General features: G+C 42.0%; 1 protein-coding gene across 1 annotated transcript; it reads left to right on the top strand.

Moving 5' to 3' along the window:
• The first annotated feature begins 5,321 nt into the window (after positions 1-5,321).
• Positions 5,322-20,046, top strand: gnai3 (guanine nucleotide binding protein (G protein), alpha inhibiting activity polypeptide 3). The gene is made up of 9 exons (XM_084436265.1): positions 5,322-5,453; positions 11,747-11,789; positions 12,334-12,475; positions 12,684-12,841; positions 14,113-14,241; positions 17,252-17,381; positions 18,010-18,163; positions 18,953-19,160; positions 19,258-20,046. Exons 1-8 carry the CDS (start codon positions 5,336-5,338, stop codon positions 19,141-19,143), a joined length of 1,065 nt encoding a protein of 354 aa, XP_084292391.1. The 5' UTR covers positions 5,322-5,335; the 3' UTR covers positions 19,144-19,160; positions 19,258-20,046.
• The last annotated feature ends 207 nt before the right edge of the window (positions 20,047-20,253 follow it).

Genomic DNA, 20,253 nt, shown 5'->3' with positions numbered 1-20,253 from the left:
CACTGCAAGGAGGGCAGTCTCTGTTGAGTGGCCAGCATTGAACCTGGACTGGTGGGGGGTCCAGGAGGTTGTTCTGGTGGAGATATGAAGACAGTTGTTTAAAGATAGCTCGTTCGATTGTTTTTGATAGAACTTCGCCCCAGTCTAAGGTCCAGAGCGCTCTGGAGAAGGTTTTCATCAAGATCTCTCTGTACATTGCTGCATTAATCTTTCCCTTGATCCTGACTAGTATCCCAGTTCCTGCCGCTGAAAAACATCACCAACAGCATGATGCTGCCACCACCATGCTTCAATGTAGGGATGGCATTGGCCAGGTGATGATAAGGCTTTAATATAAGGTCACTGGTAATCCGGGGCTTGTTATTGGGGAAACAGCGTGCCATCTTGGTTGGTACAGTATAATCCTTAGTGAACATGATGTATTCCCTCCAGCGATCTACTGCTCCGTCGATCTCCTCCCCGTGAGGTTCACTGAACACCTCCCAGGTTGTTGTCTCAAGTTCATACTTAAGACCCTTCCCAATTTCCGGTGTCCATCTCCTCACTGTCCTGGTGGTCACTGGCTGTTGTTGTACCACAGGTTTGTAGCGGGGGCCTCAAGTGGCCTATGTGTGCATTGTGTGTGTGTGTGTGTGTGTATTGCATGTTCGCCTATGCATGTGTGTCTGTGCATGTGACTGTATGTGTGTGTGTGTACTGTACGCATGTGTGGCTGCGCATGCACATGTGTGACTGTGTGTGCGTGTGTGTGTGTGTGTGTGTGTGTGTTTGCGTGTGTGTGTACCTGCACCCGTGTGCGAGACGAGTACAGGTGTATTTGCGTATGCTTGTATAGGCAAGGGGGGATATGGCTGTGAAGGTCTCATGGGATGATGTCACAGAGGTGAGACGAAGCCATGGGAACGAGATGAAAGTGGGTGACATTTGGAGCCGGCAGCACTGACAGACTCATCATGAATGACTGTCAGTGTGGGATGTTGTGAGTAAAGCTGCAGAACTTGATAAGCTACCCCCCCCCAACCCCAACACACACACACACACACATACACACACACACACACACACACTGACCTAGCTGTCTGCCTTTGACCTTAGCCTGCGCTTGAGTTGCCCATAAGGGAATAACACCTCAACAAGGCGACCTATGGTCGTGCTCAAATGTAAAGAAATCTGCTGATGTTGGAACTGTAAATGTCCGATTTGTTTTAGCGGTGGCATCATAGTATGATTACAGAAGACGTGCCAGCAGCACCTGGCTGCCATCTTCAGCGTTTGTGCACAAAAGGACGTCACCTTTGTTCCACGGCAGGACAGTCACGTGTATTGCAGGTATTATTCTTTTAATTCTCTTATTTTCTCCCATTTCTCTCTCTCTCTCTCTCTCTCTCTCTCTCCATCAATTGATTAATCCCTCTCTCCCTTTATCCTCTCTCTAGTGTCGCAAGTCTCTGTGCGGCTGCCTAACTGATGAAGTGACTCATGACTTTGATGTTAAGCTAGGGAGGGAGCCTCCTGGAGGTTGGTGAAGCCGTTCAAACAGTCTGACCTTTCTGGCGGTTTTCAACAGCAGAATGAAAGTGCATGAAGGGAGGTCTCTCTCTCAGTGTAGGTGACTGCTGCTAGGTTGATTGGAGAGGCGGCAAGATATAGGCCTACTGGCCATTCACCAATGAATCCACAGTAGCGCAAACCTTGCGGTATCATCTCAAAAGAAGATGAAATTGGGACATCTCCAGATTAATGTAATGTAGGTCAATTTAAGCCTACAAATGAATAATAATATAAGACACATTTACATTTGCAGGTGTGTTTTGTAATCTCAATGCCTTCTGATTTTTACATCAAAAGAGGGTTATATCCATATCATTACATCAAAGACATTGTGTACTTGTAAGTGATTTGACGTCCAGACCCTGATATGGTCAATACACAGACACTGTGGTGAGGAAAGCATGTCAGAGACTGTACCACTGGGAATATTACCATCTTGTACAGGAACAGCAGCTCTCAGGATGGCAAGGCCCTACAGAGAGTGGTATGGTCAGCTGAATGTACCTTGGGGGGGCCACTCTCCCACCTCGAGGACATCTACACCAGAAGATGCAAGACCAAGGCCAACAGGATCCTGAAAAACCCCAGCCACCCAGGAAATGAATTGTTCTCTCTGCTACGGTCAGGGAAGAGATACCTCACTGACATGGCGAGCACAGAGAGGCCCAGGAAGAGCTTCTTCCCGCAAGCCATCCGGCTCCTTAAAGGACTATGCTCGTTTTTGACAACCTGGACCTTATTTACGACATATTATAAGAAGTTTGACTCACCCAGATCACTTTTGTGTTGTTCGGAGGCCTGTAGAAGAAATTTAAAATCCAGCGCGAGCCAGTATATCCATGTAATGGCGGCGCACGGGGCATAGGGAATGCAGCTTCTCAAAATCCATTTTCGGCCGCTAAACGGTTGTTTTCATCAATCACATTGCATGAATCGACAGTTGATATTCCTCTACGCGAGCCATTCTTTCGGTTTTCAAATACGTGGTCTGTAGCCACTGTAATATGATCTTTACACTGGCTATGCTCCCTCACATTCTCTGCGCTACGATCGGATTGTTGCTGACGAATGACGACGACAATATTCTCGGCACCAACTACGATCGTAGCGCAGAGAATGTGAGCCGGAGAATAGCAGGCTGCGCGCTGGCCTGTGCGCATGCGTGCTGGAGCAAGTGGGGGAGAGGCTTGTAAAGATCATATTACAGTGGCTACAGACCACGTATTTGAAAACCGAAAGAATGGCTCGCGTAGAGGAATATCAACTGTCGATTCATGCAATGTGATTGATGAAAACAACCGTTTAGCGGCCGAAAATGGATTTTGAGAAGCTGCATTCCCTATGCCCCGTGCGCCGCCATTACATGGATATACTGGCTCGCGCTGGATTTTAAATTTCTTCTACAGGCCTCCGAACAACACAAAAGTGATCTGGGTGAGTCAAACTTCTTATAATATGTCGTAAATAAGGTCCAGGTTGTCAAAAACGAGCATAGTCCTTTAATGACTCTACCTCAACATTTTATTTAGAATATCTATAGCATGTACAGTACGTCATACCCATATATAGCATGTACATAATCCATCCAGACCTTTATCTGTACCATCCCAGCTTAATTTTATACTTACTGTAGGCTATAGAAACGGTAGGCCTACCTATTGTGTCATTTGTAAAATTTTAATTTTGTAAATTGTACATTTGTAACTTGTACATTTGTAACTTGTAAATTGAGTATTAGAGTATATCTGTAGAACAATCTTGGAGCCAGCAGCAACAATTATCTGTGACTATACAACGTACATTACATGTGACGAATCTTGAATGTCTTGTGATATACTGTATAGGCCTGTATCATTCACACAAAATATTAGGATGGCCTGTACATCTGTGACAGATCAAGCTCCCTAAAAAATCCAAACTGACATGGTTATTAATCTGTAGGCCTCAATTAAGGACAAGTTTTAAAAGCCATATTTGATTGTTGTTGGGTTGAAATCTAAATCTCTTCGCTAAAGAAAGGTCACTTATCACTGAACTTTTTTGTCAAAGTTTTTTTTAAATATTCACATCATTGCTTGCCTTAAGTCACCCTAAAGAGGAACTGGGTGAACCAATTCAACATGGCTTACTCACATAGCCTATTCCTTACTTCTCTGGGATCAGCTGTTTCCATGGCAACTTATCGCCAATTACTTTTCTGAGGGAGCAGGAGGAGTGGTAGAAGCCAGGGGCATGTCCAAGAGGGAGCAGAGTGGATGCGCCTACAAACCTGTAGAATGTGTAGCCTACAGAACTACTATGGATCATAGTACAACTACTCAGAACTACTCATGGATGTTTAAGATATAGGCTTTAAAACTTTAAACATATGAATGTATGCCCATTATTTTCAGAATCACAAAGACTAGTATATTTGTTTTAATTATTCTATATCCAAGTGTATTTGATAAATAAACCAATCACACAACCCAGATAGCAAGCGGATGTGTAATGATTCTGGGCCATATATGGGCCGGAACTAAGCCACAAGGGCCAGATCTGGCCTGTATATGGCCCAGATCCGCTTGCTATCTGGGAATCAATAGCCTAAATCAATAACCCTCTATAGCAAAAATCGAAATTAAATATAACTGAAGTACTGAGTCCTACTGAGCCAGGGGCTTCTCATTGCCTAAAGTCAGATGGCAACTAGGCCTATTGTTCAATTACTATTAGGCTCTTACCTGTAGCCTACACACTGTAGGCTAGGCTAACTGCGTGTGCCCATCGGATGCAGCCATGACCTCTTCCCCTCAGATGGTCAACGTGAATCAGTGCAGTTAAGCTCGAATTTCACTGGGGGCGCTCCTATCACACAAACGATGCGTTTTGGACCAGTTCTCTTGAAAATGTTTAGGCCTAAGCTACTGTATTTTAATGAAAGTCTGAACTACTGTAGGCTAGCTGGTGAAAGTCGCAGAAGCCCAGCCGCGGGAATAAAACTTCCATCAGAAACTGATGGCAGGCTAATTTGCATAGGATTCTCTCTGTCAATCTTAACATAGGCCTATACTGTAAGTCGACCACAAAGACCCCCCATTAAATAAAAAGCAGTAACTCATTAAATCGCATACCTCCTCCTAGTCCCTGGTTTAAAAAAAATAAAAAATAAAAAACTAGGCTAGGCTACTTGAACAGAAGTCAGTGCTCTGCCCACTTTCGACGGTTTGAGTTTGACTATTGCCAAAGACTACATTTCCCATCTATCCCTTTTCCTTTTCCTCGCGCACCAGCTGTGGCTGATATGAAGCGCGCGTCTGCGCAACTTCAAAGTGGGTAAAGGGCTACGGCAAAGAAGCTAACAGGATAGAGATTACCACTCGATTTTTCGACACAAAATGTGTTTCTTTTTAAAGTAGCTATGGTGTAGGCCTATTTTTTTTGTCTCCAGTCAACGCTACAAAGCATAGCTTTCTCGCAAATGGATAAAGCTGTGTTGACGACTTTAGACATATTGCCTACAGTCTAGATTCAGAATTTTACTGCCATTATAAAAAGATAGAAAGTTGCGAGATTTACTCAACAGCTTGCAACATTCACCTAGAAAGTAGCCTAACCACTTTTTTGGTGGCGTAGTTTACCAGCATCTCCCCCGTGGGGTTAGTTGGCAAAAGCTACAGTAAGTGCCAACGCCTTTCTGTGTGTGTCTCTCTCTTTCACTCGCCGTGTCTCTGGCTGGGGAACTCGATAAGCGTTAATATTTTACCAATAAAGGAGAGAATAGCATACAAGTAAACCGTTAAGAATGGGTTGCACAATTAGCGCTGAGGATAAAGCGGCTGTGGAGAGAAGTAAAATGATTGATCGGAACCTACGAGAAGATGGGGATAAAGCGTCCAGAGAAGTCAAACTGCTGTTACTAGGTAAGACATTAATGGAACTAACTAGTAGCCTATGCTCTTAAATCAATGCTGTAATTTCCCGTGCATGCTTACATTTGACCATTGTTTTGCGACTTATCATCCTGTCTTGAGTTAATAGTCCACAGCTCACTGTGAAGTTAAAAGTGAACACTATGCAGGGATGGGGATTGTTTTGGGGTTGATATATTTACACATATCATATTTTCAGTGATTTGCGTTCCCTGTGACTACAGGTTAATGGTATACTGTAGTTGCTGCCCTAATGACACCACTACCTCTGGACAAAAACATAATCCCAAAGACTTTTCAGTCCCACTAATGTGGTTGTTGGTGACTTGTAGCTGTAGTAGGATAATATATATATATTTCAGTGTCATTTTTCAGGTAGGCTACATTTGGTCTGTATGGAATGTGTCAGGAGAGGGAGATGGCTGGGCACTACACTGATCAGAACATCTGTTACATGTGCCCAGAGGTGAACATTCTTCTCTAGTGGCCAGACACACAGTAGCCTACGGACTAGGCCAAAATATACAGCTCAGTACCACAAGGATACCCGTCTGTCCATGATACCAAGGAGAATATGTTGTCTTAACTTCAGAAGTGTCACAATTCCAGATCGTTTGGGAGCCCAAGCCTTTAAGCATGTGATGCAAGCAGGGGGAGTGGTGATGTGGTCGTTTCAGCCTAGAGAAATGGTTGCCAATGGATCCTCCACCCAGCATCTAGAATAAGGTTCCCACGTGAATGATATCGTCACTAGGTTAATCTCAAGGGGAAGATCAAAGTAGTAAAATGTGCTACAGAAGATTAGTCGACACAACAGTAGACTCGTCAAAGTGGAAACATTCATATTTTTAAGGCTTGACCACATGGCAGAGGGGAAAGTGATTTTCCAGGCACTGCCCTCCTCCCTTGTGTGCACTTTAAATACGGGAAACGATGCCATTCTGGCTCCGTCTCTCAGCACCAAACCTCAGCGCTGGAAGCCTGGAAACCTTTCCAGTGAAAATCTGTTTGACCACAAATAGTGATTCATAAAAGTATCTCCATTCAAATTCTTGTTAAATGAGGCCTGTTCTGTGGTCACAGTGCACATGCATTGTAGGCCCCCTAGAATGTGCTTGGATGACACTGTGAACTGAAGAGGCACATACTCAGAGTGGTTGTGTTCAGCTGTTTGGTTTTAATGCCATAAGGCCATCAGGTGATGTTTACTGATGAGAGGATGAGTGAATGAAAAGGTTAGGGACATATCTCATCAAGCCATGTTCTCCCAAATCCACCCTTGAAAAAACTAACTTCTGACTTCTTGTCACACTTCCCTGTTGTTACTATACATGTTAGCCTTTTGATAGCAATGTATTACTCTGTAATAATGCTCTAATGACTGTATAACAGTATACAACTTTAACATTTGCTATAGGCCTACTTGACTCCACTAAGGATGTAGGTTTGTCTTAGTTGTGCTGTAAGGTCGCAGAACATGCAATGTGTGTTGACTGCCAGCTCTTTCATAAGAACAGCATCTTTGTCATGATTCTCTCTCTCTCACTCTCTCTCTCTCTCTCTCTCTCTCTCTCTCTCAATGACTGTGGTTGCACAGTAGATGTGTCTATATAACAACCCAGTCCCATGCCAATTCCAATCCTACCTAGATGTTTATGGAAATGAATCTCTGGTGGATTGTGCTCCATTTAAAACGCTCACAAATGTCTCAGGAATGTACAGCTTTTACACCCCTTAGATTATAGACCAATTAGGCAATCAGTTCTCCCTCTCCCTCTCTATCTCTCTCTCTCATATCTGTGTACAGTATGTTGCTTCTCTCAAACCACCAGCTGAAGGGAGTGGGACAGTAGTGTATGTTTAGATTTCAAACAGACCCCTGAATAATAGCAGGTTCAGTTTTGTGCCCTCTGTGCTCTCCGACACCCAGCAGAACATAATATCACTAAGGGTGATGGAAAACAGCTCAGCATTGGCTCGAGCTCAACAACTGTTTCCTGTTTGCAAGCGCTTTGTTGTAGTGATGAAGGCATTTAATGTTACTGTAACCCATATATTTCCGCATGCCCAGGTTGAGATTCAAACCCAGGTCTCCAGTGAGACAGATACCATTTTAACCAGCTACGCCAATGAAAAGCTAGCTCTTCCTAGGCATGGGTGGATGGTATTTACATTGGGGGAGTGAGTTTAACCAACAACCCGTTACCTATTTCACTCCGTTATAGGGATGGGACATGATCTTCGAAAAATCGAATAGTCATTAAATTATTAGAAATCGATTTAATAATTTGATAATCGTTTGTTCATCTTGTCTTATAAAAAACTAGTTGTCTTGTTTTTCGCTGCGCGAGAGTCCGCGAGAGGGAGAAAGGCACGCGTGAAAGACAGTTTGAGTACTGTAACCTAGGATAAGTCGTAGGTGTCGTTTACGCAGCGCGTGAGGTCAGTTGAGACCGAGACTCGACCGGACCAGACATGCAGTGGCTAACGCAGCCAACGAAAAGTTCTGTGTGGAACAGCAAAACTGACGAATGCGTACTTGAGTGTACCCGCAACGTCATACCCTCGGAGAGGGTCTTTTCCGCGGCAGGACTTATTGTCAATAGACTGTGCACCTGTCTCCATCCCGACCATGTCGATATGCACATACTTCTAAATAAAAATATGAAGAAATAGGATAGGCCCTATTGGCCGGAAAAGTTGCTCAGACGAGCAATGACGAGATGTGTTTTTCGAAGAAAAATCGATTTTTCCCCAGTGATTTTTGAATGGCAGATTTGCCAGAAAGTCCCATCCCTACTCCGTTAGACTTTTTTTTTTCAGATATTGACCGCCAAAACAGTTTTTTGGAATCGGAAAGTTCCCTTTGCGATATGATGCCTACTTGAAAATTAAGATACAGAATATCTTCGGGAAGGGGGCTCAATCTACATTTCATTGTTTCACATCCACACATCATTATAGTGCCACGCACTACTGCTTCAACAGCATGGTGGTTGGCTCCTATTTCTTTCCTCCCTCAAGGGCTGCCCCATTTGGTACTGTATCTTCCACTAACTAACTAAGCTTTCTCTGATAGCAGCTTCACTGTAATCTTTTAGGCTCTGGGCTCTTTTATGCTCGTCTAATGGTTTCCTATGTGCCGAATGTTCCCATGAGATGCTAGTGACCCTTCGCTAAGCCCCTCTCTAGAATGACCACTGTCCAATCTTATGCTAGCAACCGTAACTAGGCACAGGAGTTCTGTCAAGGTTTCAGAACAAGCCCATTAACCCATGGATCAAGCCCAGGGATTGTTCACCGATGTTTTCGGGAAGCTCAGCCAAGTTCAGAAAAAATAGGTTACTCTAATCATTAGATTACTTCATATATTGTTTGTCCAACTTTTATTTGTCTTAGACAGTTATTTGGGGTGCTATTTTTTTTATCTACGCTGTGGGTAATGAAAATATAGCCTGGTAACATAGGCTATCTACAGCTAGCTATCCAAAACAATGAGCGATAGCTAGCATGTTGTTAGCCTACATGTCAAGAGCCTAAGATGTTTTTAATAATACTTAATGAATAACAAACGAAATATGAACCAATCTGTTCATATTTCAGATGTTACCGGCTCTGTAACTACAGCCCTCTCTCTGCTAGCTAATGTTTAGCTATCTAACCTAGCTAGCTAACGTGGTAGTAACCTAACTAAAAGATGCATAGCCTGAATAAACTCTTGTCCACAGAACTCTTTCTCTCCACCAAGGTGGAGGGGAGAAGGGTATCCTTTTTTACCATCTTGAATAGGCTATGCCCCGGCCCTGTTAGATGTGGTGGTGGTGGCGGCACTTTTATAGGGGGAAATAACCTTCTTGCTCTATGTCGGTGGTCAAGAGATTTTATTTCATGTTTAAGTGTTGCCTCTCATCTCATGGTATGCCATTGTGGGTCAATCACTGTAGCCTGGTGCAGCTAATCTGCCTGGTACTGTAAATGACGGAAACCTCAGTTTGAAATGAAATTAAATGAGTGTAGCTAGCGCTAGTGTTGATATGAGCCTTGCCGATAACATTACTGTATGCCCAAAATAGTTATAAATGTCTGGATATAATTGGCAATAGAGTGATCTTTACTCATGGCGACTACGTCAGTTTTGTATGGATCCACACCTCCGATCAAACTTTTCTTCTTTTTATCGTGATGAAACCATACTGCACTCAGCTAAACTAGCACACAATAGACGCGGCTGCCCTGTCTTCATAGCTACTTCCGGGTTTTGCGAATAAAGGCTTATTTATGCTCCCCTTTCGTACGAAAAATCTATCCGTCCATTTCATACGTTATAACAGTCACTGCCCACATACTTCCATGCGCACTTTACGGTAGCTTAAGTATACGTTGAATACATCCACTAGAGGGCACAGCCTGTCCTCAAAAACCTCCGCCATTTAAATCCGGCACTTTCAAAAAGGAAAGCTTCTTCTGTTTGTCGTGTCTGGACGTGTCTCGCTTAAACTGTGGCTACACTGCCCCCACGACTTCTGGTGGTAAGGCCCTGGTACTGCTCCATTTCACCCGTATCCATAAGCTTTCAGAAGATGTGCAAAATACAGACAAAATAGGGAGGTAAAGTGACAAAGCGCCCTCTAGTGGTACGGTTCGCACCGTTGTATTAAATTGCATTGCAATTTTTAAATAAAAATTATATTTTTGGCTGCATTGCATTGTTATTCACATCGTTTCTAAGGCACTTACATTGAGTCATCGTTTATCGATTTTGATAATGTTTGTGCAGTTAAAGACAGAATAAAACATTTTACAACGGTTTTTGGAACACTGGGTGTAAACTGACTACAGTTCCCATGATGCCGATGTGCTTCCTGGCTATGTCAATAGATGAACCTGTCTTGTTCTGTCCTGCAAATCTGGTCAGATTTGTCACATTCAATTGTCCACCCTACCATTGTACACAATAGTAGATGGATAGATAACTGGCTTGCTAACGTTAGTCAAACCAAGCTCATTCAGACAGGACTTACCAAACAGAAAACGTCCACTAGCCGTGATGCTAATTTTCACCATGTTCTACTCCGTTCACTTATGCTAATAACGTTAGCGATCAGAACTTTTCTGATCTACCGGTCAGTAAATTCGACCAAATTTCAAGAGGTGGACATCACTGGATTGCTCTCAGCTACATAATTTAGCAATGTGCTCTAATTCAAGAGCAATTGACTCATGTTTATGAAGCACACCAACACAGTGCTCTGGTAAGCTGCACTCTCAGTGAAGCTCACAAAACACGCCAGAGTACCTGGATGTGTAGTTCACTGTAAAATAACCAAAACGTAAAAGAAATTAAAAAGTACCTTTGTGAAACCGCACATAATTGCGATGGAGGTTGATGTAATTAGTAGCTTATTGCTTTATCTATCCACAGTAGTACGTGTTGTCGTTAAGTTTTGTGTTGATATTGATTAAGAATTATTTTTAAAAATTTTCTCCCATGCCAAAGATAGGACTGGTGCAAACCAAACCAGTAGAGGGCGTAGTTTTTACGCTTTGGCTCCCTATGGTCGCAGAGTACGGACAGAAAGCTCTGTCCGTATCCGTCTGCGTTCTTTATGTCGAGCATAAATGAGCCTTAAGGTCTATACTCCACCAACAAATTATATTGTGAATGTAGCTGTCAAATACATATTGCAGTCCATCTCTCTGATATTTCATAACTATTATTCCAGAAATGTGCTATTATTTCATTTGGACTATCTCTCACTGATATAGTTGAAAACGGCATATTGATGTGCGAAAGCTTGACAGGCGTAGCAACAGTAACCAAGGGGGGCGGGACTTAGTGAAGAGTCAAGTGCCCATATCTTTTGCTCACACACTGAACCCCTGTCTTGGTGCATGAAATACTTAACTGACTCTGCGAGAGGCCTGGTAGGGAGCAGCTCATATTGGCTGTATTCACAGAACTTGTTTTCCTGCTATGTTCTTGCTTCATATGCTATGATGACATCTGAGGAGGGACAGAGAGTTGGAGTTGGAGAGAGAGAGAAGAGAGAGAGGGAATAATAGTTTCTATGGCTGAAGCTTTCTATAGATGTGTAAAGATGGATTAACATAAAACAGCCAATACTTCAGTCTTAGAACAGAGAGAAATTCTAAAACTGCAAACATTCTAAAACTGCTTAAAACCATCTTGGCTGTTGTATGTGAATCAGAGGCTACGAAAATTACTTCTGTGCCCATCCCTGTTATTGCAGACTGTTATTTAATCCTATGTGCTTCTCTTCCAGGTGCTGGGGAATCTGGGAAAAGCACAATAGTGAAGCAGATGAAGTAAGTTCACTTGAGTCCCATTAACACTGGCCACACCTGACAATCCAAACAGTGTTCTATCAAACTCACACACTGCATTAAACTGTCCTCATATCCGGGATGATGACAGTGACAACCAGCATACCCCAACCCAGTTCCAGGTTCAGCTCTCTTGGGTGAGAGACAAGCGGTGCAGGAAGGATTGCGGTCGAGTTCATCTCTGTCCGAAGTGCTGCGGATGCAGAGATTTAGCATTACTCAGGCAGAGGAGGAAGCCCCCCTTTTTACATAACAGGCCACTAAACAATGGCTACAAAGGCCAGCCAGAGCCTGGCAGGGCCTGAATAGACTCCCCCGGATTCCCACATTAAGCACTGAACACTCGCTGATGCGGAAAATACTACACCGTTAACAGAGGATTTGTTTACGATAATGTCTTATCCCAGATGAGTGAACAAACCAAAACCTAGATGAATCTGTCCAGCATGAGAGAAAGGCGGCACTGTAAGTGTTGCACTGTTGCTTGTTTTTTCTAAAATTTCATCCTCAATGTCTTTCCTTCCAGAATCATCCATGAAGATGGCTACTCGGAAGAGGAGTGCAAGCAGTACAAAGTGGTGGTCTACAGTAACACCATCCAGTCCATCATAGCCATCATCAGAGCCATGGGACGCCTAAAGATAGACTTTGGAGATTCATCACGAGCAGTATGTTTAGTCACAGTGTGGCATGAATGGCCGATTCAGTGAGATAGTTTTCATGGTACTTCTTACAATTTGAAACATGCTTAGACATAATGAAACAATCTGTTTAGACTAAGTAGCAGAGCTGGAATGTACGTAGCACAGTGGTCTCAGTGGTTTCCTATTGTGCTATTTATTTGTTTAACGAATGGGGGACTATCTCTGTTGCCAGGATGATGCCCGTCAGCTGTTTGCTCTGGCAAGCTCGGCGGAGGAGGGGGTGATGTCCGCGGAGCTGACCGGCCTGATCCGGAGGCTGTGGACGGACGGTGGTGTCCAGGCCTGCTTCATCAGATCCCGGGAATACCAGCTCAATGACTCCGCCTCATAGTAAGAGCTCAGTGATGCCTCTGCAGCTCAGGTTCAGCTGAGCTGACATTGTCAGACACCATTACTCACTAATGACCGTGTGCCAAACCACCGTGTCGAAAGCCGAGATGATATTTTGATGTACTTGACAAATCACAAAAAATTCTGATATTATCCAGTGTCTTCATAGATTACCCTAACTGATGAAAGCAATATTATAGTCTCCGATTTGTGTTATTTTAAGTACAATAAAAACCATAGGAAGGTTTGTTTTACAAAGCAGACCTTGACAGAAATGTAAGAACTGGAAGAAAGACAAGACAGGTCTTGCACTCCTCATTCTTGTGTGAGCTTGTTTAGAATGTAGCTGCACAGCTGATGACATTCCAGAAGGCAATGTGTAAGATTACAATAAACTGTGTCTGAATTTCTTTAGTCCATCACAACTGTTGTAGTCTAAGAAACATTTGGAATTAGCCAAATTTGAAGTGTGCAATATTTACTGTGGATTGTGTATGTGTACCAAAGGGCTCACGGTTTAGAAGGAAAGGTGCAGTTGTAAGACTAACTGAATATTGAAACAAAACATTTACAGTGTTAGTACACTGAACTGAGACATATTAGGTATTTTGTCCCAAGTTGAATATTGACTCTAATGATAAATGATAGGATGGGGCTAACATTAGCATCTTTATCTCACATGGCCTGGAGGAATGTAGGTTAGTGTGAAGGTCAGGTCTTTATTTTGGAAACACAGGCCTTGTCTTGCCTGTAGGTGCAGTCTGTCCAATCAGTAATGGCCTACTCTCTGTTTTCACTCAACCCCAGCAGCCAATGTTTATCATCCATCAAAATATGAGCCCATATTTAGGATCACTTCTAATGGATTCCTCTCTGCTATCTCTCTAAAGAGCATATCCCCCCGTTCCCCAGACTGGACTATCCTGTCCTGAGGTCTTACTATGTATGTTATATTTTTGAAAGATTATTGGGTCATGGGTGTTTATCCTGTGTGTTGATTTCTAAAGTACTGTTTTCTATGACTTATTCACAAATACGGACATTTTCATTGTGAGAGCACTTATGTAACACTTGCAGATCCACGAGACCTCTAGAGGTCTTCCTTATTCCAACCCTGGCCATGTCTAGTCAACGCAATACAAAGTAGGCAGTGTTGTCGGAAAATATACTACAGTCAAAGCTTTCATAGTTTGAATTAGACCCCCAGCATTATATACATATGAGATTGTATGGTCTCATTAATAGCTGTAGACTGTCTACATATCTTCCAGCTATCTGAATGACCTGGACAGGATCTCCCAGCAGAGCTATGTGCCCACACAGCAGGACGTGCTCAGGACCAGGGTCAAGACCACCGGCATCGTGGAGACCCACTTCACCTTCAAAGAGCTCTACTTCAAGTCAGTATACTGTACCTATTAGGTCTCTCTCCAAAGCCGCGCCATTCTGAAGCCGCGCCAGGCGATTGTTGTGACCAAGTTATTCCCGTGGAGGACCAGACCACGCCGTTTGGGAGCCTTGCCAGGCAATTGTCGCAATTCAATCAGATTGCTTGACACGTTGGATACATTGGAGCTTACATACAGCTTATAATCGGTCATATGGTCCTCTAAATACTACTTTAAATATGTGTTAATGGAATTGAAATAGCCAAATGCTTTTGATAGTTTATAGGGATGTGTTAATCCGGCCATTCAAACGTTGGGTTCATATCAAATGAACGTTGGATAGTTTATAATCAGTTATATTGTCCTGTTAATGCTACTTTAAATATTTAGAATTTTTTGGTTGGAATAAATGAATGAATGTATGACAACTATGATTTCAGGGAACCATGATTTACGCACTACCGAGGTACAGATACAGTATGCGATCGTCACGTTGAACCCCATCAACAACAAATTAATGAATCAAGAATGAATGTAGGACATTCAATGATTTTAGGGAACTGTAACTTGTGAGTTTTGGCGAGTAGTGGTACAATGACTAGGCTACCGACGTTAAATGCAGTTATTAAAGTCACTTTGGATAAAGGCGTCTGCTAAATGACTAATGTAAATGACTGACTGTAATGTCCCTATATAGTTTAATCTGCAACAGGTCATGACATGGAACAATCTTTCCATTAGCACTTTCAAATCTACTGTAGGCGTAGGCTATTCAAGGGAGATGGCTGTGCATAATAAGGCCATGCGTAATCGTGCCTGTTGGGTTGTTTGGTGCTCACAAAATTATATCACCCTTCTTTCCTTTATTTCCCTGTCCCATTATAAAAAGTTTAATTCAACTTCTACTTTAGAACAGGATTTGGGGTTCTGTGTTGTAACAGGAAACTGTTGTTCTCATGAACACACGCTGGAAATATACTTTCCTTGCCAAAGGCAGAAAAAATATCTAAATAAGTATTATTCCATTTTACTTAGCCTATATTAAATACTATTAGTTATATTGTGATAAACTTGAGTGCGTGTTGATTGTTTATTTGCTTAAATAGCCTTATTCTTCCCGTTTTACTCTGTGAAAGCCCCTGATATGGCACCATCTTACGTATGATATTCCTGCGAGGCGTTCATTGCACCGAGTAGGCCTAGGCTATGCTGATAATTTGCCAACACAACAGACACTGGAAATGGCCTGAACTATCTAATGCTTGGACATAGACACCTGTTGCTTTTACATTACCTATTTACAGGGAAAAATTGAATTAGAAAATCATTTGACTGTGTGGCCACCATGACACCCATTTTACAGACTATTTTGTCCTCATAAACAGTTGCAATCTTGCCTTTAACAACTGGCCTTTTCGTTAATCAAATTGTTTCATTGATTAAATTGTTTCATTGTAAATGGATTCATTGATTTAAGACAGATAAAAAACAAGCCTCATTTCAGTTTTCTGTAAAATCATGCATATATCGAAAGCATGGCGCAGGAACGGACAGTCGCAGGAATAAGAGGGTCGGAGTTTAGCCATGGCGCGGCTTTGACCCTAAACCCTACCACTCACCTTTCTGTCACTGACTACGCAACCGGACTAGGAAGTAATCCACTGGTGTGTTCATTCTAGGCTGCCAATTCATGGAGTGATTCACCTGAAGTTGGCGCCCTACTGGTATTACCTCTGAATAGGGATGTAATGATAACCAGTATAATGATAAACCGTGATAAAATTTGATTAAATTCATCACAATAAAATTATCATGTTTGATTTCTGAATTTTGAAAACTCACTGTAAATATTGTCCAGCATCAACCAAAGTTAGCAACAGTCTCCAAGACACACTATGCAATGTTTATGCAGACGAAAAGAGCATAGTGCTGCTAATTGTTTTTGTGGTTTTCAATATAAAACTTGGTGAAATGATTTCAGTGTCTGTATCAGTAGTTTTTGAAAAATTTCAGCACATTTTCACAATACCGTGATAACACTGATAACTAGAGGTCGACCAATTAGGACGTTTTTAAAGCTATCGTTATCGGCTGAACTGGGCTCCGATAGTGGCCGATGGCTTCCGCCCATTGTAAATAGACAATATTCAATATTCAAACAATGTAGGCCTAATCCACCAAATCACACTAAAGGATGTTCCTTTACATATTTTGTATACTTTTTATCTAATTTTGTCGCTATTAATTAGATTGAATTAATTAATTCTCCACAGTGAAACACACTAATTCATAGAGGAAATATGTTATGCACTGTGGGACATGCAGGCCTAACAGGTGACAGAGGGCAGGTGTATGCAGGTAGTAGAGGCTTTAACGCTTGAGGCAAGAAACATGACAGGTAGGCCTGATCCCTCTGAGTTTTCAGTACTCTCCTTTTTAGCCTACTTTGAGTTTGATGATCAAGATTTATTTATTTAGGTGTTTAATTTATTTGACAGTGGCAAATTATTATTATTATTATTATTATTATTATTATTATTTATTTATCGGTTGACCTCTACTGATAACTGATTTTGGACACAATAATAATCAAATCAAATCTTTTTTTCAACACTTTATTTGTATGCCGCATTTCATACACAGAGGTAACACTATGTGCTTTACAGAGAACAATGGGGGGGGGGTGGACATAGGTCCTACCCCTACATGGTTAGGCGTGTTCAACAAAGCTCGATTCCTTAAGTGATTATGCCTGGATCGTTGCAGGGGCATATGCTGTCATCTGTCAATGTCACCCCGCTCTTTCGGTTACGGAGAGTCCCAGGTGCAGAGAGCAGCCTAGACAAGCATGGCATTACAGCACTGATGGGAAAAGAATGAGAGCAATGGGCTGTCGTCTGTGCATTAAAAAGAGTGCATGTGTGTCTTGAACCTTTATGCTGGTTTTAGAGAATCTTCATCAACAATATATTTTTTACTACTGTATTACTACTATCTGTGTTTAACCTGATGTCTTCTGCAGGATGTTTGATGTAGGTGGCCAACGTTCAGAGAGAAAGAAGTGGATCCACTGTTTTGAGGGAGTCACTGCCATCATCTTCTGCGTGGCGTTGAGCGACTATGACCTTGTCCTGGCTGAAGACGAAGAGATGGTGAGGAGGAGGATGCAGCCTCTGTCCTGCCCGTTTTGTGACATTGATAGATGATTGGTTTTATTTACTGTGTGTCACTTAATGAAACACATGCCCCTTTCAGTTAATATGGGTCTCAAGGTCTTCAAGTAAATATAGGTCTCTTGGGTCCCCAAATCATGTCTTTGAATATTTTTGCTGAAAATGCCACTCAGATTATACATTCTAGCATGCCTCTACAGTACCCCTCTTTTTCAGTCCTGTTTTAGACGGGCTGTTTCTGTGTCTGTGTCTTTAAATACAAATGAGCTGCTGCTCCCCACTCCCACTCCTAACATGCCTGCAGAAACAATGCAAATGCAGCAGGATGTTTCTGAATTGTTTTCATGTGGGGGGCGGTATAATTCTATACTTCTAGTCCCCTTCTGACCTCAAAATGGGAGACAAATCTGAATGGCTTGTTGAATCAAATTTTCTGAGTTTGCCTACACACCAATAACCGACTAGGACTTCTTACTTCACAGATTCTATGTTAGTAGATCAGACCCATCAGAGACTCAAGTATATACATTGAGTTGTGAGATGAATTATCTGTTCTCGTACTGTGCCAAAGCTCAGGTTCCTGGTTGTGTTGTTCCTCCTCCCGCAGAACCGTATGCACGAGAGCATGAAGCTCTTTGACTCCATCTGCAACAACAAGTGGTTCACGGACACCTCCATTATCCTGTTCCTCAACAAGAAGGATCTGTTTGAGGAGAAGATCAGCAGGAGTCCCCTCACCATCTGCTACCCAGAATACTCTGGTGAGACACAGTGGTCCTGCTTAAACCCACTACAGACTCTGAGGCCTATGAAGCCTTCATAAACTCTTTATAATACCCACATAGATACTTGTTACATGATATATAAGCAAATACTACGCTACATTGAGTGGAAAAGGGTTGAGCCACATTTGGTGAATGTTTTGACACCATGAATTATCGTATGATTTCTCATTAATCTACAGCATGTAGACATATTAAATGTTTATAAAGGCTACATAACGCTAAATGTCACTGTGTGTCACTGCCAGGCTAATGTCCTGTATGCATTACCCCACAGTTACTCTGAAATTGCTCCGTATTACTAGCTTAGGTTGACACACAAATTGATCAGGATTTCACTCCTTAAATGTCAGATGATGCATTGTTTGTCCTGAACGTTTTTGCTTTGCGTATAATGAGACAGAAACTGAGCAGGGGCCTCATACCCATGATATTTAACAGTTGTGGATAACTCACTCGCTGCTGAATCATTTCCTCAAGCTTTATAGAGATCAAGTCAAAATAGAAACCTTAATTATTCATGTTAGTTCCCTGTTGTATTAAGGTTGCATTGCTTGTCACTTTGGATATCCCAGACTTTTCTCTTATTCCTGATGGGTCCTGACTGTTATACCTATTTTGGGATCTGACACTGTAGGTTAACTTTACTGACAAAGGTGCTTCTTTTGAGCACCTTTTAAAAATGCATTTTTTGATCCCCTTACAGTACATTACTGTTGTATGAACTTTCACTTTTCTTCATCTTTTCCTCTCTGCTGTGTACTTCAGGAGCGAGCACGTACGAGGAAGCTGCTGCCTACATCCAGTGTCAGTTTGAGGACCTCAACAGACGGAAGGACACCAAGGAGATCTATACCCACTTCACCTGTGCCACCGACACCAAGAACGTGCAGTTTGTCTTCGACGCAGTCACCGACGTCATCATCAAGATCAACCTGAAGGAGTGTGGCCTGTACTGAGGTCCAAGGATTTGCAGGTCAGGAGCCTCAACACTAAAAAAACAAGCAAGTATCCAGATCCAGGGTCAATTCTGAGGTGAATAAATGGTTGTCTTCTCCCCTCTTCTTCCACAGCCTACGGGTTATGAGACAATTCGGGGCTCCTGGCTGAGATATGACTCTGGGCTGTCTGCAGTAGAAGATTTGGGAACCAGGAACCAGGCTCACAGCCTTGCCATGCTGCCCATGGCACATGAATACTACATTTTAGTTTTTTTTTTTTTCCTATGACCACTTTATTCCTGACAGATTTGTTCATGGTCTCTGTCAATGCTCACACTGAGCAGAACAGAAAATACTGGGAGACACACTGTGGGAGGAAATAGTAACGCACTCACTGAGTTTATTTGGAGCCATGTCATATTCTTAGCTTTTGTGTCAATTTAGGCTGTTACAGATTGAAAAACCTAATCTTCTTTCCATTCTAGTGCTCACCTCTATAGGTTGTTACACTACTACATGTATGCATAAGGACCAAAAACAGAAAGCTGATTATCAATATGATCATGACAGGTTTGAAGATTTTTCTGCACCAATCTGGGGCTTGTACCTGTACATACATTTCATCCTCTCCTTTGCCATAAGAATCATGGGTAACAGTTTATAACTAAACTGAAACCCATGATTATTTAATGATTATACTTTATAAGCCATTTAGAAACTACCTGCAGATGATTACCTATTAAAATGTTTTGTAAACAGTTATAAATAATCAGTAATTAATTAGTAAATATTTTGGGGGTTGTGATAGAGGTGAGAGGCCTTTTCCACATTCCTACACAATACCCACAATATTTACAATTTATAACTAAAAACATTTGTTGGTAAATAGTCCATTATATACAAATGTATAAATGGCTTATAAAGGACAGTTGATAGTGTGTTGTTAGTGATTAAAAGTGTTTCCAAATCATGTCTTATTATTCACTATTAATTAAAACACTATTAAGTGTTTGGAACCGTTTTGCATTTTAATACTCATTCAGACTGTCTTGTTATGGGACGCTTGGTTTAATATTTCATTTGAATTTTGGATTGCACTTCAGTAGAATTTCCATTTATTAGTAGTGT

This window comes from Borostomias antarcticus (assembly GCF_949987555.1).
Source record: "Borostomias antarcticus genome assembly, chromosome: 3".
Taxonomy (NCBI): Eukaryota; Metazoa; Chordata; class Actinopteri; order Stomiiformes; family Stomiidae; genus Borostomias; species Borostomias antarcticus.
This window is presented reverse-complemented; position numbering and strand designations above follow the sequence as displayed.

Coding starts and splice junctions, on each gene's coding strand:
- gnai3 (XM_084436265.1), top strand. CDS start 5,336: ATGGGTTGCACAATTAGCGCTGAGGATAAAGCGGCTGTGGAGAGAAGT. Junction 14,242..17,251: donor TTCAAAGAGCTCTACTTCAA/GTCAGTATACTG, acceptor TGTCTTCTGCAG/GATGTTTGATGTAGGTGGCC. Junction 17,382..18,009: donor TGGCTGAAGACGAAGAGATG/GTGAGGAGGAGG, acceptor CTCCTCCCGCAG/AACCGTATGCACGAGAGCAT.